Genomic DNA, 15005 nt, shown 5'->3' on the forward strand with positions numbered 1-15005 from the left:
TTTTCTTGGCCCCTCTCAGTACATCTTTGGTCATCACTGTGTCCCCTATCTCACTTGTGGTTGCAGCTTCTTCCATGGAAGGAGGTTGAAACTCATGTATGCCTCCTTCAGCTCTCAGTTCATTTATTTTTGGGAACCTACTCACTGCACTTTTTCTCAGTTTTTTTTGTCTTTCTTGCTCTAAGTTTGCAGCTTCACTCACCCGCTCAATTAGGACCTCATCTGATACTGCAGGATTAGTCAGGTAAGGTTTTAGTTGGAATTTTACTGCATCGCTTAGCAGTCCTGTGTCTATGGAACGCAGAAATTTCCTTTGTATCAGTTCTGGGCTGAATTGTTCGCTTTCATCCTCTTCTTTTGATTTCCAGAGCATTTTTTCTTTCAGTTCTATAGCTCTAAATAAGAAATTCTGTGCAGATTCTTTTGGATCTTGTGAGATGTTCATCAGCTGATGAAGGAGGTCAGAGGAAGAGTCCACTTTAAAATGGCTTTTTAGGATAATTTTCAGAGTGGACAGTGTCAGTCCTCTTTTGATTTCCAGCATCTCTCTCAGGTGAAGCCCTGGGCTTATGGCCCGTATGACTGCTTCCAAGATCTCAGTCTCTGAATATCCTTTCCTCTGCCCAGATTCAATTTGGTTGATCAGGCTCGTATAGGACAATTTATCCCTCTGACCAGCTTCTCCAATCTGCCCACAAATCCGAAACTCCCGCCTGAGGGTCACTTCTGGTATGTGAGGTGATGGAGCACAGTGTGGTTCAGTCTCCTCCATATGCATTGTCATGCTCAGTTTCTTCTCTAAAACCCCAATTTCCTCCTCTATGCGCTGTCGGGCTTTGCTATGTTCTTCCTGGAATTCCTTATACTTGACTTTTAGTGAGTTTAATTCACCTTCGTCAGCTTGTGTCTGTTCTGGTGTTCTGGGCTCATCCGACGTCCAAGATTCCATGAAGGTGATTAAATTCTGGAGAAACCGTTGAAACGATTCAGGTTCTTCCTCATTTCCGATATCGTCCAGTGTTGTCTCTGCTAGTCTGATGAGGGAACGCCGAGTTTGGCCAGTAAACCCTCCTGGAGGTTCATCACTCTTGAGGTGTTTACAAACTAAAATTAGCTCTGACTTCTCTAGCATCAGCAGCGTTCTGCTCACTTCGTCTTGAAGCTGCTCCATCGGTAGTTTCTCCTCCGTCTTCGGTTCGTCTCGTTTGGATTAGTTACTTTTAGCTGAAACTCCTCCTGGGGCTGGCTCGCCAAAAATGTAACGGTGACAAACAATCAAAAGAGATATTGAGATTGAGTCCGCAACATTTTAATTTAATAATTGTTACAAAGTAACTCCGTTAGCGGTCTCGTTCCTAACAGCCGTTAGAAAAAAAAAAAGCACATTCCCCACCGTTCCACAACCATCGTTACCTAGCAACGGCGGAGTGATATTGACCCCCTCCGCAACCACGTCAACCTGCGACACCACTAGTAAATAACACACAACGAAACACAAAACAGTATTAATAAACACAAAACAGTATTAATAAACACAAAACAGTATTAATAAACACAAAACAGTATTAATTTACCCCGACTATTCCATCAAAATGGCCTGTATGCCACACTTGCTCTCTAACTCTTCTTACTCTCCTTGTTGTGATGTGTTCTATCAGGCCCCAGAGGTCATCATGTCCCAGAACTATGATGCCAAGGCCGACCTGTGGAGCATCGGAACGGTCATCTATCAGTGTCTGGTTGGCAAGCCACCATTCCAGGTTAATATGATGCACAAAAACCATAGCAATCAGATAAGTGAGTCAAGTAATGCGTTCTAACATCACATATTGTATTATCACCTTTCTCAGGCTAACAGTCCACAGGATTTGAGGATGTTTTATGAGAAGAATAAGAATCTACAACCTATGTAAGTCTCAGTCTTTGTACTGATGGTTGTCTGCTTAGATCTGCTTGGTATCACACATTATTTTCATTTACTGTGGCTCTGATCCTGGGTTGAGTCAGTTGGGCTCTTCCAAAATAAGTAATTGAGCTCCTAATGCAAGATGTTATTTATTGGAAAATTGTGTTATATACCCACATGTCCTACAGGTAGAGCAAAGAAAAAAATGAGTACTGTGTAGAAAAATACTTAAATCGTGACCAATCACATTGATGCTTGGCTGGTAGAAACCACCACACCCTACTTGGAAACAGCTGGCTTTGTGCTTTCCGGCCATTATTCTCTGATATTAATGTTGACATTCTGCAGAATTCCCAGGGAGACATCTCCTCAACTTGGTGACCTTTTGCTTGGGTTGCTGCAGAGGAATCAGAAAGACAGGATGGACTTTGGTGAGTCTTTTCTCTACATCAGGAGTCTTCAACCTCCTCTTCCAGAGCCACATGCGACTCCTCACCCTCACTGCAATGGCTCTTCAAAACTGAACAAAAATGATACAGACATGACCTATGCTTTATATTACAAATGTAATAGGGTGATTTTAGCACTTATCTCTGTACATTTTTACACATCTATGTAGAATTTCTACAACAAAATAGCACAAATAGTGCAAAGAGATTTTTAAGTTTATTCTTGTGGAGGATGTGAAGCGCTAATAGCAACCAGAAACAGAGTCTCTTAAAGTGACGGCTACATTTAATTACAAAGAACCCAGTGCATCAACATGCAACAGAACTCAAAACGTTTTTCATTTTCCATTCATGTGGAAATCGGTCTCATTCTAAGAAAATAACATGCTTTATTCCTCCTTTTAAAAGTTGTTGCTCTAAAATATGAAAATTACATTTTTAAATTTTGTTTTTTTTAATGGATTATGAGTATTTCATCTAATAACAACAAGAACAAAAATGACTGGATTGAAAAGGCTGAATGCTTCTCTGAGTAATGAGTGGTTAGTGAAAGAGGTTTTGCATATCTTGAGTTCTGCCTTCAGGCTTGTTGAAGTCTTATACTCTTATCCTAAATCTGTAATTCCCTTCTCTGCAGACACATTTTTCAACCATCCTTTCTTGGAACCATCATCCACCATCAAAAAATGTAAGTACAAAGATTACAAACTTGGGAAATTTCTCAACCCTACTGCAGTACAATGCACAGTAAATGCTAATAATAGTCACTGTTTCCTTCAGCGTGTCCAGTACCCGTCCCCAGCGTCCCCAACGCAGTGACAGAAAGTCCCTGTGGCTCCTCCCCCTCTATCCGCTACAACTCTCCACCTGTGAGTTTGATGGTACTTAATAAATCCTTGTTCAGAAGGGATTATTGTTAAGTGATTAACTGACCAGCCTCCATGGGTTGTCACCTTATTGTGGTGGAGTGGTTTGAGTGTCCCAATGATCCTAAGGGCTATTCTGTCGGGCTTTTTTTGCACAGTGGCTCTTCTACATTATGGTGAATGCAGAGCAATACGTCTCTGTGTGTTCTGCTGATCTGTGTGGTTTTCTTCATTTAACTGAAGCAACAGGTCAGCCTGGAAGCTTTAACGGCACCTTTGAAGGCACGAAACAGTTTGATCCTCTCTTCTTTCTCTATATGGCTCCTCCACAGTCTCTTCCAGATATGCAAACGTTGGTTGAGGATGGTTTGTCATCGCCTCCACTTGATCCCCCCAACTTCCTGCAGCTGTCCAAGGAGTCTGCAGGAAGCACCAGCAGCAAGAACTCCTCCTGCGACACGGACGATTTTGTTCTGGTGCCTCACATCTCCACTGACAGCTGTAAGTGTCCCAGTTTTAGTCCGTTTAAGTCTACATTTAAAAAAAAAAAATAACTTTGACCCTTTAGCCTTCAGTAATATAAAACCAATAGGTTCAAGAATGGTAATTGCAGTAAGGCTATAAAGTTCTATCCAACAGTTTAAATATTATTGACATATAGAATTTTCTGCAAATAAGTATTGCATTCAAGCAGACATTTGCGATTGCCATATTGAACATCTTGATGCAGTATCATTCATTTATTTCATAAAGGATTTTTAGGCTCTAGTGGTCTCTATTTTACAGTAGATTGACAGGACAGAGGGTTATGAGAGAGGGAGAAGACGTGCAGCAAACAACAACTGTAGGCTTGTCACAATAATAAATTTTGCTGAACAATTAATTGTCTGATAAATTATTGTGATAAACAATATTATTGTCATTTTGAGACCACTGTTAACTAATAGCATAAAAATATTGCATAACAATGCAGATACACCCTCTCAGAGATCAATTAACTAATTTCAATTGAACATTTAGTATTGGTACTGGAAGACATTTTCAAATAAAAAATTTGGGAGGGGGAGTTGGGACAGTTTGCATTAAGCACTGTTCACATTCAGATCCTCGCTTGATGGCAGGGGAGATGAGGTAGGTGAGCCATCCACAACATGCCACCCTGGGCCGTTGCCCATGTGGCCCATATCAGAAACTCCACCGCACCTCAGTGATTGTGGACTGTCAACAGGACGGTCCCCAACCGTCGGTGCATTTTAGGTGCAGATTTGTTGGTTGTATTGTTTAGTGGCTAATTTTTTACAACATAGTGGCTCCACAGGTTCAGTGGTTCACCACGGTCATCCAGTTTAAACCTAAACTCTCCCTGACTGCAGCTGGCATTTTGGCTTTTAAACCAACATATCCCTGGATCACTTTATGCTGCACTCTGTGGTAGGAGACTAAGAGCCTGGCAAGTAACTGAGGTAATGGTCACACAGTCACAGGAGACAGCACTGCTCCTGTGGATCAGCGCTGCTCCCTTTCCATTCATTTCTATGGAGCTTGCACGCCACAGTGAGGCGATAGTTGCTTGCCTTCATCCAGAAAAGCGAATGGCATAATTTGTGCATGTGAAATTTCTAGCTCGTACATGCAGACCTGCACATGTGGGCTAGCGATGTGACACAAGAAAGTTGAAAATTGTTAAACCTTTGTCGCTGTTGTTGCTATCGTGTCCTGTCTGTTGGATTCAGTCCTTGTGGAGAAAAACTGGCGCTTTTAGCTCCATGTGTGTTGAGCCATTATCAAGGAATCGAGAGGGTAGGGACTAATGCAAGACACCAGAGTGAAGCTTTTTGTCATCCAGTCTCTGGTGAAAAGAGAGGGACACGGGACAAAAAGCAAATGAGGAATATTATTGCTCTTTATTTATTATTGAGCTCATTTTAATTTATTGTGTGATTAATTGATTAATTGTTTATTGCGACAGGTCTAGACAACGGGCAGCCGCGCCCTTAATTTCCCTTTTTTAAACAGCTTCTTCTGACTTCATCCATACAGAAAATAGCTAACTCTGAGGCATCTTCACTCTGTAACAACTTCCACAATGAAGACGGGTTATACTTCAAACTGTTTCAAACTGTAAAGATGTTTACAGTTTTGAGATTCCAACGGCTTCCGTCATCGGTCAGGATGAAAACCAGCAAATTCCTGTCACCAGATTATTTCTAGGTGCAGTTATTATCTTCAGACTTTACTAATTCTAATGTATCTATGTTGCAAATCTGTTTATTGAATCTGAAATCAAGCATATAGTTTACTTTTGCTGGTATGTGGTAAACTCTGACGTTAATGCATTTAACTCTTTAAATGTCATGCAAGCCCAAATTCTGTTTTAGTCCACAGAACAGTGGTGTTTCTGCAGGTAATTCATCACAAAACTGCCTGTCTGTATTACTCAGATGTCGTTTTACTTTAAACATTAACTTCCACAGAAAATTGAGATATTATTGTTTTGGACTATGTTATGCTTTACAGGGTATCCGTGCATATTAAAACAATGTTAAATTAATCCAAAAAAACCCCAATCAGATAAGTTGGTCATGAATACGTTAATCACAGGTCTTACATTTTGTCGTGGCAGGACAATTTAATCTGCATGTTCTTGTATGTGTGTATTTTTGTTCTTTTTCTTGCTGGTGTCATGTGTAGACATTGTCATATGACTTGAGGTGATTGATGCCGCCGGTAACTAGCTGCTAATATATTCTTGCTAGCTTGCTTTTCTGCATCCATCGTTGATGAGTGCAAATTTGTTGCCAGTTGGCTGAAAGTTCGAATTTTGCCACATGCTGTATGTATTTTACAAGCTAATATAATATATATTTACCTAGAACAGACTCTCAAGGCAGCAGATGCTCACACAGAACACTAATGATATTGCCCAAAGTGCTAAAGGTCACAGAGTGACAGATCAGGACAGCGAAGAAGAAAATAGACATGATGTAGTCATCACAATATTTCCCATTATCATGCAGTCCTAAGTGAAGTGTACCGCTGCATAGCATCTACTCTACGTAACTCACACACACTGACACTGGTCCATCCATGAAGTGTGCTCCAAGGTAGAGCAGGGGCATGGTATTGGCAGTGTCAGGTGGCATTTAAAGACCTAGTTTATGTTCTCCTCTTTGTTCTCATTAAGATGCTGCACACTTCTGACCTCTATACTCAGCTGTTTTTGTCTTCCTCTATAGATGACCAACCAGTAGGAGCAGGTCACCGACCGTCCAATGACTTTCTTATGTGTGGAGGGTGAGTATGAGACTTTAGCACATTACACAAGATTTATGTTAATTTGTTTTAGCATAAAACAATAGTTTAGTATAAAACAATAGTTTATTTTAACCAAAAGCTTTTATGAGGGTGGTAAATTCTTTTTCTAATCTGTTGTTCCTGAATGTGTCATTTTATTTCAGATTAGAAATGTGCATAGTTTATATCCATATTTTTAGCACTTCATGTTACTTTCAGGCTTCTAATTGTTTGAATTTTTATGTGTTTTAGATGTCAGGCTGGTTTTAATTCCTGAGGTGTTTTTTCTTCTTTTTTTTTAATTTGTGTTTGGAATTGATCTTAAACATTCAGCATACATAAAAAAATTATGGTGGATGTTGAAGTTCAAATCCTTGTGTTCCTTATGTTCAGATCTTTAAAAACAGGGAACATTTATAATTTGCAATTATTAAACAGCCAAAGAACAAACCAGGATGTTGTGATGCTGCATATTTTGCCTTATGCGTCACACACATGAAGGCATTTCTTGGTGTTATTTGTGTTACACGGCGTAATGCAACCAGATTTCATTTACATTCAACCGTTCACACCCATGTAATGTTTTTCTTGTAATATTTCTGGGTCAACCAGTCTGTCTTTGTTTTTCAATCACGTCATGCCAAGAAAAATAGCCTCCTCTCAGCCTGGTGTGATGTCTCATCCATGCTTCTGGTGAATGTGCATGTTAATATCTGCATGATGAGTCAGATACAAATCAGACAGAGAGCCCAAAACAAAGTGGTGATGTGTTAAAAACATCACCACACATCACCACTCGGAGAACTGCGTGGATCACACACCCACCAGATCATCCGCTGCATCAGTGAACAGCAACTGTTCCTCTACTGTCTGGACGTTAGTCTGACATGCCTGTTTTTCCTTAGAATAGATGCAGTTGGTCAAATTAAATTCTCTTTTTTTTCTGCATAAGCGATTTCAAATAAATCCACATTACCTGGTAAAAGTATTCACACCTCTACATTGCAAACATAAACCTTAATGTATATTGGGATTTAGACCAACGCAGAGTCCTGAATAATTGATGTGGAAGGCAAATAATAAATGGGTTACAAAGTATAATGGTTTTTTAAAATATCTCTACCAGCTTTGTACGTGTAGAGTGGTGCTGCAACAATTCCAATTGATTATTCTGACGATCAACTGGATTTTTAAAAATTTGGCATAGACACATTCTGTAGATTTTTAATTTAACCGCGTTAGCTTTACTTTACAATATTAGAAATGCATTAGCGGATGCCAATAAAAAAAATTCCCTTTTTGAATAATAAAATAAATATTTTATTAGCTAATAGTTGCAAGCCAATTTTTTAAAGAAAATTTAACAACTAACAATTTTCGTAGATTATTTTTTATGTCATGAATCAATTATTCAGAATAATCAAATAAACTGATAAAGAAAAGGGAGGAGAGAAGCATGGCCCCAGTGACCCGAGGAAGGGAATCGGACTCCAGTCTACTGCGGTCTACAGTCTCTATATGCGTGGCGCCGCGGTAACCGCTGTGGTTATCGCGGTTCTGTGGAGTGCTCTGGAACCCCCCTATTCTAGTAGCCCTTGCTGAAACTTTCAGCTTCTCTTTGGTAAATTATTTACATTTCTATACAACTTAAGCTGTCTGAAGAACTCACCTAGTTCATCTTCTGTTTTCTTGGAAAAATCAGTTTTATCACGTGATTACGACTATTCGACTGGCCCCGAAGAAAGTCATTGCAGAGTAAAGAGTCGACTAGTCTGTGTGTGTATGTGTGCGTAGGCTAATTCTGACCAGAACATCACCTCCAGCTCGTTTAAAGTGTTTCCATATCATTTGTGGTAGGCGCTACTCGACACTCCACTGCCACTCCTAATATATAAACCAGTTCTGTGGAGTGCACTGCTGGCCGCGGAGCAGATTGGATGGAGACCATCTGCTTTACTCAGTTCTGCTGTCTAATAATGTTTTGAATGTATCGCTGATGGAAACTTTGCTGTAGAGCAGGCATGTCCAAAGTCCGGCCCGAGGGCCAATCACGGCCCGCGGTCAGATTTCATACGGCCCGCAGCTTCGGTCTTACAATGTATTATTTATGGCCCGCCTCCACTGTGAAACAGAATAAATAAATCATAAAACTTGAAACTGTAATTCCTCCTTTCACCAAATGGTGGCAGCACCACTTTAATACTATCAGTCTCTGCCTCCGTGCAGCGAACCCCTCTCCACTCATTTCTGCCATGGCCACTGCAAAGAAAACAAGTTTACAGTGAGGGCCGCCGCTTTCAAGAGAGATGGAAATTATAATACTTCTTCACTGAAAATCAAGGCAATTGTGCTTGTCTAATTTGTAATGAGACGGTTGCCTTGTTTAAGGATTTCAACGTAAAGAGACACTACCAGAGTAAACATGCTAACACATACAACAAGCTAACAGGAAGTGACCGTGCTGAAAAAGTGAAGCAGCTCCAAGCTGCACTGGCATCACAACAGCGATTCTTCACGCGGGCCTGTGAGTCAAAAGAAAATACCACCAAAGCAAGCTACGAAGTGGCCATGTTAATAGCTAAACATGGCAAACCTTCTACTGAAGGTACATTTATCAAAGACTGTGTTATGAAAATGGTGGAGAACATTTTGCCCTGAGAAGAAGCAAGAATTTGCGAATGTTTGCCTGGCACGTAACAGTGTGGCACTGAGAGTTGAGGACATGAAATTGAGTATTTTGAACGGTAACGTCTGTCACTATCAGCAGTGAAGAGCGAATCGAACATTTATGCACCTGGATTTATGGCACTTATTTTTATTAAACTCTTGAGTAAGATTTGGTTATTACTGTTGATGTTATGAACCTGTAGATGTGACAAACTATTACTTTCTGAAAGATATTGTAAATGACAAGAGCAAAATTCACTTGTTTTAAGATTTAATAATAATAGACAACTTTGCATTACTTATAACTCCTGTTAAAATGTTCTTGAGGCAAAAATATTTTTAAACTCATGCAAATTTAAGGTATTTCATACAGTTTGTTCAATGTTATCTGACTCTCCAGATATGAATGAAAGGCAGAATTTGGGTTTTTAGAGTTGTTCTCATCTGCCTGAGTGGCTTATATTTGGTTATTTTGTCATTTGAAAAATAAAGATAATTGTGACAATGAAAATTGTTTTATAACGGTGTGTATTTGCATGAAACGTTTGTAGTTAAAAAATGTCCGAACAAACTATTGGCCCCTGGGCATCTTCACTTTATCAAATCTGGCCCTTTTGCAAAAAGTTTGGACACCCCTGCTGTAGAGCATTAGTAAACGGAGAAAATCTGAGGCCTCCACATAGCAGCTGAGGAATCTGTTTAATTGGGGATTTATGAAACGATTGGTTGTAATAGTTTTAGGGATATGAAAATGAATGCAGAGCTAAGCCTGTCACAGTAGGCTTTTAATCAATTTATCACATAATGAATTTAAATGAGCTGCGTAATTTCCTTTCTGATTATTTTTGAAGGGCAATTTTGGTTAAAGACATCGTCATCCATTTTATTTCTGGTTTCAGTTGTTTTTTATTTATTGTCTTTGCTTGTATTGTTTTGGATATTTAAAATATCTTCCAGTTCCAGTGTTCTGTACAAGTTTAAAGTTTTAGTCTTTCAGGGGGAGAACTAGCATGTTTATTATGCTAGTTTATTACACTACTCTGTATTTGGCTCGTTGACATGCAACAAGCCAAAAATGTGGAAAAGTTCAGGAAGTGTGAATTCTTTTTTTTGTTGCTCTGTCTCTGTGCCGTTGTTTGCCTCCTCCTGCTGCAGCCATTTGTTTCTGTAATATCTGTCTCTGTACTGCCTGATTCCTGTACGTCAACAAATGTTGCATACATTAGCTAACTCTTAACACTGAGAGTTACTGTTCCAAAATTATCGGAGTTGCCTGTTAAGATTTATTGATGGTAGTAACGCTGTACTTCTGTTTTTGTGGAAGTGTTTATGTTCACGTCCTATATGGTTTGGGATTGGAGGTGGGGGTGGGGAGTGTCCTAAGGGCTAAGAGAAGTGACAGGGTTCTGCAGCTCAGTTGGATCCCATCCCCCCTCTGCCGGCCTGCTTGGTTAACGGGCAGATGGCTGGCAGCTTCTTCTTCTTGTTGTTTCACTTTCTATAAACAGATTTACACATTTCTTTCCTCTCTTCAGCATCCAGCAGCCCCTCCCTCTGTAGCTAGCCCTCACTGGGATCAATAAAGTTAGCAGACATCTGATTGTTATTGGAGTGTGTAGGAGGAGGAGGAAGAGCAGGGTGGGATGCAGTGATGTTTAGATCTCAGATCTAGTCATGTGAGGAGGGTGAGGAGCAGGAGGCTGCTCCCTCAGTGGTTTTTTGTCTGGACTTGTCCTCTCCTCACATGTCTGACTCTCCAAGACCCTCCCAGCGTTTCCACCATGCTGTTTCCCTCTGGTCTGTTCTGCTCCTCCCACCATGGCCCTTGTTCTACATGCTGACAGAATTCTATCGGGTCACTCGGTCATGACAAACGTTCAGAACATTCTGCTCCCCTTGAATAACAAAAAGTGCAAAAGCTGTGCCTTTATGCACTTCTCCTCCCGTGTTTGATAACACTGAGCCCTGCTGCAACACGTGCCTCTAGTCCCACCTCTAGCACCGCCTTCAGCAGGATGTGCTCTAGGCTCATTGGTTGTTTGGTTTTGTTTACAGGGAAGTCCAGCCACATTTTTGTTCTACAGGCATTGGCGTTTTTTAACCTTTTTCCAGGCTGCTCAAACAAAGAGCTGTGAGCAGTAGAACCAGAGTTCAGCAGACTGGGTTTGTCTCCCACCAGCTGTGGGTTTCTAACTGACTTCTCTTATGGATGGCCCTGAGAATGTTCTTCCTATGTGGAATCAGCAGCATAGAGCTGGATGTGTGGTTTCAGTGTATTCTCCACTGTCCCCATCCAGGCAGCCTCAGCCCACCCCAGGACAGACCACCATGCTGTCACCGCGGGCAGAGACCACGCCTATTCCTGTCCCCACCCAGGTGCGGAACTACCAGCGGATCAAGCAGAACCTGTCCAGCAGCCCAAGTCCCACTCTCTACAGCTCTCCCAGGTAAGCTGTGCCTGATGTGGGAGGAATGGGTTACATGAACATGGATTAACCACATCCATGTTCATAGCAGATAATGAAAACACTGACTGTTATTGCATCAGATCACTGAAATTACATCAACTCAGTGCCTGATTATATTTCTAACTGTCCAAGGTGTTGCTGGAAGAGCCATGGCTGGTATTATTATGGGACTCAATACAGGTAGAGATGGCTAAAGGGTAGCACCTGATTTTTAAGGGATGACATTATTTTTACTGTCAACACTGAAAGGTTTATTGAAGGTGAAACTATGTTTTGGTAGCTGGTTTAATTATTAGTTCTCTTCTGTTTGTCAGTCTGAAGAGTGGAGTCTCATGTTTCTACGAGGGTTTGATCCTGAAGAATAGCTTCTGGTCTCCAGCTGTGTGTCTTTTTAACTAGGGGTACACTCATATAAAAATTTGGGCTGATATTTATTGATATTATGTTATATTTCACCTTCCTTTGACCACAAAAAACAACCACATTTCTAACTTCACCATTGCTTCTCTTTTTCAGTTAGACTGCCCCAATCCTTTTCTGCATTGCTGTCACATGATCAAACACACACCACATGACCACTCTCCTTTCCTCCCCAACCAGAAACAACTGGCAACAAGATGGGAATAATTATTGGTTCTTAATACCTGCCCAATTTTATTGATCAGTCTGATACTGATGTTAGTGCTGATATATTTTGCATCCAGAGCTTTAGCAGCTGATTATTAGTTTAAAAGATTAATTATTTAGCAAGATCTCTGAGCTTTTTGAAGGTATACTTTTACTACACTGTTGGTGCTGAAAATGTATGGACTAATGAATTGTAAACAGTCATGAATTTAGGACTTTTCAGACACTGGAGAGCAGAAGATGGTCTCGAATTCAGAATACTAATCAATTCTGTGTCTAAAAGGCAGCAAGTACAGCATTATTACCCTACCTGTGGATAAACATCTGATGATAGAAGTTACTTTTTCAATTAGTTAACCAAATAAATCTAAACAGAAAATATTCTTGAACAGTTTAGTACTCGGTACTCCTAGATTTGTTTGTTACAGAGAGTAGTGCTGACTTTAGTTTGGGAAAGAAGGGATTTACACATTTTCTTGTGACCTGCTTCCGTCTCTAGCTTATGCTATAATAAATTTGATTTGTTATAGATCTTTGATTAAGACATCAATGATTGTGCTGTTTGAACAACAGGAAGAAGAAATACTGCTGACAACCATACATGGATGTAATTCCTTTTGAAAGCTACCAAAGATGAAGCAAAAGCCTCATACTTTTTAAGTAACCCTGATAGTTGATTTGTTCTCTTATTGCTGGATGTTTGTTTGGGTTCTCCAGGTCAGGAACAGTAAGGCGCTCCAACACGAGTCCTATGGGCTTTCCAAAGGTGGGCTCAGGGTCTCCCAGTTCAGCGGACACCCCTCAGACGGCGGGGCGACGCCTCTCTACTGGCAGCTCTCGGCCTTACTCCCCATCTCCTCTAGGTAGGTCCTGACTCTGGTCATGTGGGCCTAAAGACAGGGACACAGGAAGTCAAGGTGTTCTGCTACTGTGTGTGTTTGCAGTGGGTACCATCCCTGAGCAGCTAGGCCACTGCTGCTGCCACCTGCAGAACCAGGAGCCTCGCAGCCGCAGCTCTTCGGGAGGTCAGTGTGTGTTCCTGCACTCTGACACATTAGATATTCAAACCTTCCAACCACAGTTTAAAATCCTGCAGTTGAGCTGGAATTATTTTCACAGCAGTCAGAAGTTTTGGTCTGGCTATACACGACATACGAATAGTATAGCTGTTCTATCAGTTGTCACAGTGACTTGTTTTTCATCAGGTTGTCTCCAGTGCTAGAGTCATACAAACTTGGTACTCTCTGTGTTTGGAGAGCCACGACCGACTGATCTGTTATGTGTTCCTGCTGCTGACTGTAGAAACATTTCAAATCAATCAATCATTTCTTAAGCTGAATAACACTTGCAATCAATGCTGACCAGGTGCCATGGCAACGCTTGCTACTCTAACTCCTGACTCGCCACAGGGCGAAAGGGGATCAGGGGAGGCAGTGTGCTTTTTTTCAAAGTGATGAAGTTGTACTAAGCTGCACCGCTGCAATCTGTAGGAAAATTCAACTGCCTGAGAACTGTTTGACCGAAGAAGCCAATAGTGAAATGGTTTTAGGTAAATAATGCAGTACTAAAAGAATTGCACAAAAATGACAGAATTTGCACAGAAACACAAAGAACCTCAGATAATTAGACAGTTTATCCACAAAAGCGTTGATTTAGGGGTGGGTTTCACTTTAAAAACTCAACTGATTGGGACCAAAGTAAAAGAAGCATAGGTGTGAAAACGCCCTGAGTGCAACTACATATGTATTGATTCCTCTCTCAGCCACATATACCTGACCTGGTCTCTCTACCTTCTGCAGGTTCTCCGATTCCCTCCTCTCAGCTCCTAGGAGCTCGACTCCAAAGCGCCCCAACGCTGACAGACTTCTACCAGACCAGGCAGAAGCTCCATAAACAGCTGTCTGACCCCGTGCAGCCTTCCTCCTGCTCCTCCTCATCCTCTTGCAGTCATTCCCCCCAGCTTTGTCGCCCAGCCAATCTTGGCTCTTCCCCCACCAAATTGTTGGGTTCTTCGCCACGCACATCTGACTGGCTTCAAAAGTCCCCATTGCCCACCATCATTGGTTCCCCCACCAAGGTGAGAGCAGTTATCAGCAGTTACAGCTTCACATGTAAATATCTGCTTGATAAAGTAAGGAAATCTGGGTCGATTTATCAGTTCAGCCCCATTTGCCAGTTTGTGCTGTACATACATATGAACGACCCCGTTTTGTGTTGGATAAATATGAAGTCTTTCTGTAAACTTTTCTTTTTTAATTCATTGTCTAAGCTCTACCTTTTAATCATCCTATTAAGTCATTTTGATCCATGAACAATATTACTTAAGAAATTAGTTTTTCCCCATTTTGTGTTCAGACAATTTCTGCACCATTCAAGATCCCCAAAACGCAGGCGTCCTGTAACCTGATGGCGCTGGCAGACAGTCCGCTTCCTAGCAGGACGCTGGCAGACTGTCGGGACATCTGCAGCCACTACTGCAGCCCATACCTGACAGGGCGGGCGGCGGCCCCAGAGGCCAGCAGAACCTTTGGCAGGTAGATGACCCCTACATTTACTGCACTAACTGTTCTTCTGTTAGTTCAGACCAACATGACGGCATACAGAAGCTCCTGAATCTATTTGTTGATTTGTTCCAATTCGTTGTTTATCTAGATCGACGACATTCTAGCAGACATGATAGCCTCTTGTGTAATCTTTACAGTCTCTGTTTCATGTTATTACATTTCAT

General features: G+C 41.2%; 1 protein-coding gene across 1 annotated transcript in view; it reads left to right on the plus strand.

Annotated features, from left to right (window-relative positions):
- ulk2 (unc-51 like autophagy activating kinase 2) overlaps positions 1–15005 on the plus strand; it is a 43700-nt gene that overhangs the window by 21700 nt on the left and 6995 nt on the right. The window contains exons 8-19 of the mRNA XM_023351788.1: positions 1659–1760; positions 1851–1909; positions 2255–2337; positions 2993–3043; positions 3136–3224; positions 3554–3722; positions 6458–6515; positions 11480–11629; positions 12995–13140; positions 13222–13302; positions 14077–14354; positions 14633–14811. Of these exons, the coding sequence (XP_023207556.1) occupies positions 1659–1760; positions 1851–1909; positions 2255–2337; positions 2993–3043; positions 3136–3224; positions 3554–3722; positions 6458–6515; positions 11480–11629; positions 12995–13140; positions 13222–13302; positions 14077–14354; positions 14633–14811 (1445 nt within the window). The remainder of the gene's footprint in view (positions 1–1658; positions 1761–1850; positions 1910–2254; positions 2338–2992; positions 3044–3135; positions 3225–3553; positions 3723–6457; positions 6516–11479; positions 11630–12994; positions 13141–13221; positions 13303–14076; positions 14355–14632; positions 14812–15005) is intronic.

Source organism: Xiphophorus maculatus, chromosome 18 (genome assembly GCF_002775205.1).
Source record: "Xiphophorus maculatus strain JP 163 A chromosome 18, X_maculatus-5.0-male, whole genome shotgun sequence".
NCBI classification, from domain to species: Eukaryota; Metazoa; Chordata; class Actinopteri; order Cyprinodontiformes; family Poeciliidae; genus Xiphophorus; species Xiphophorus maculatus.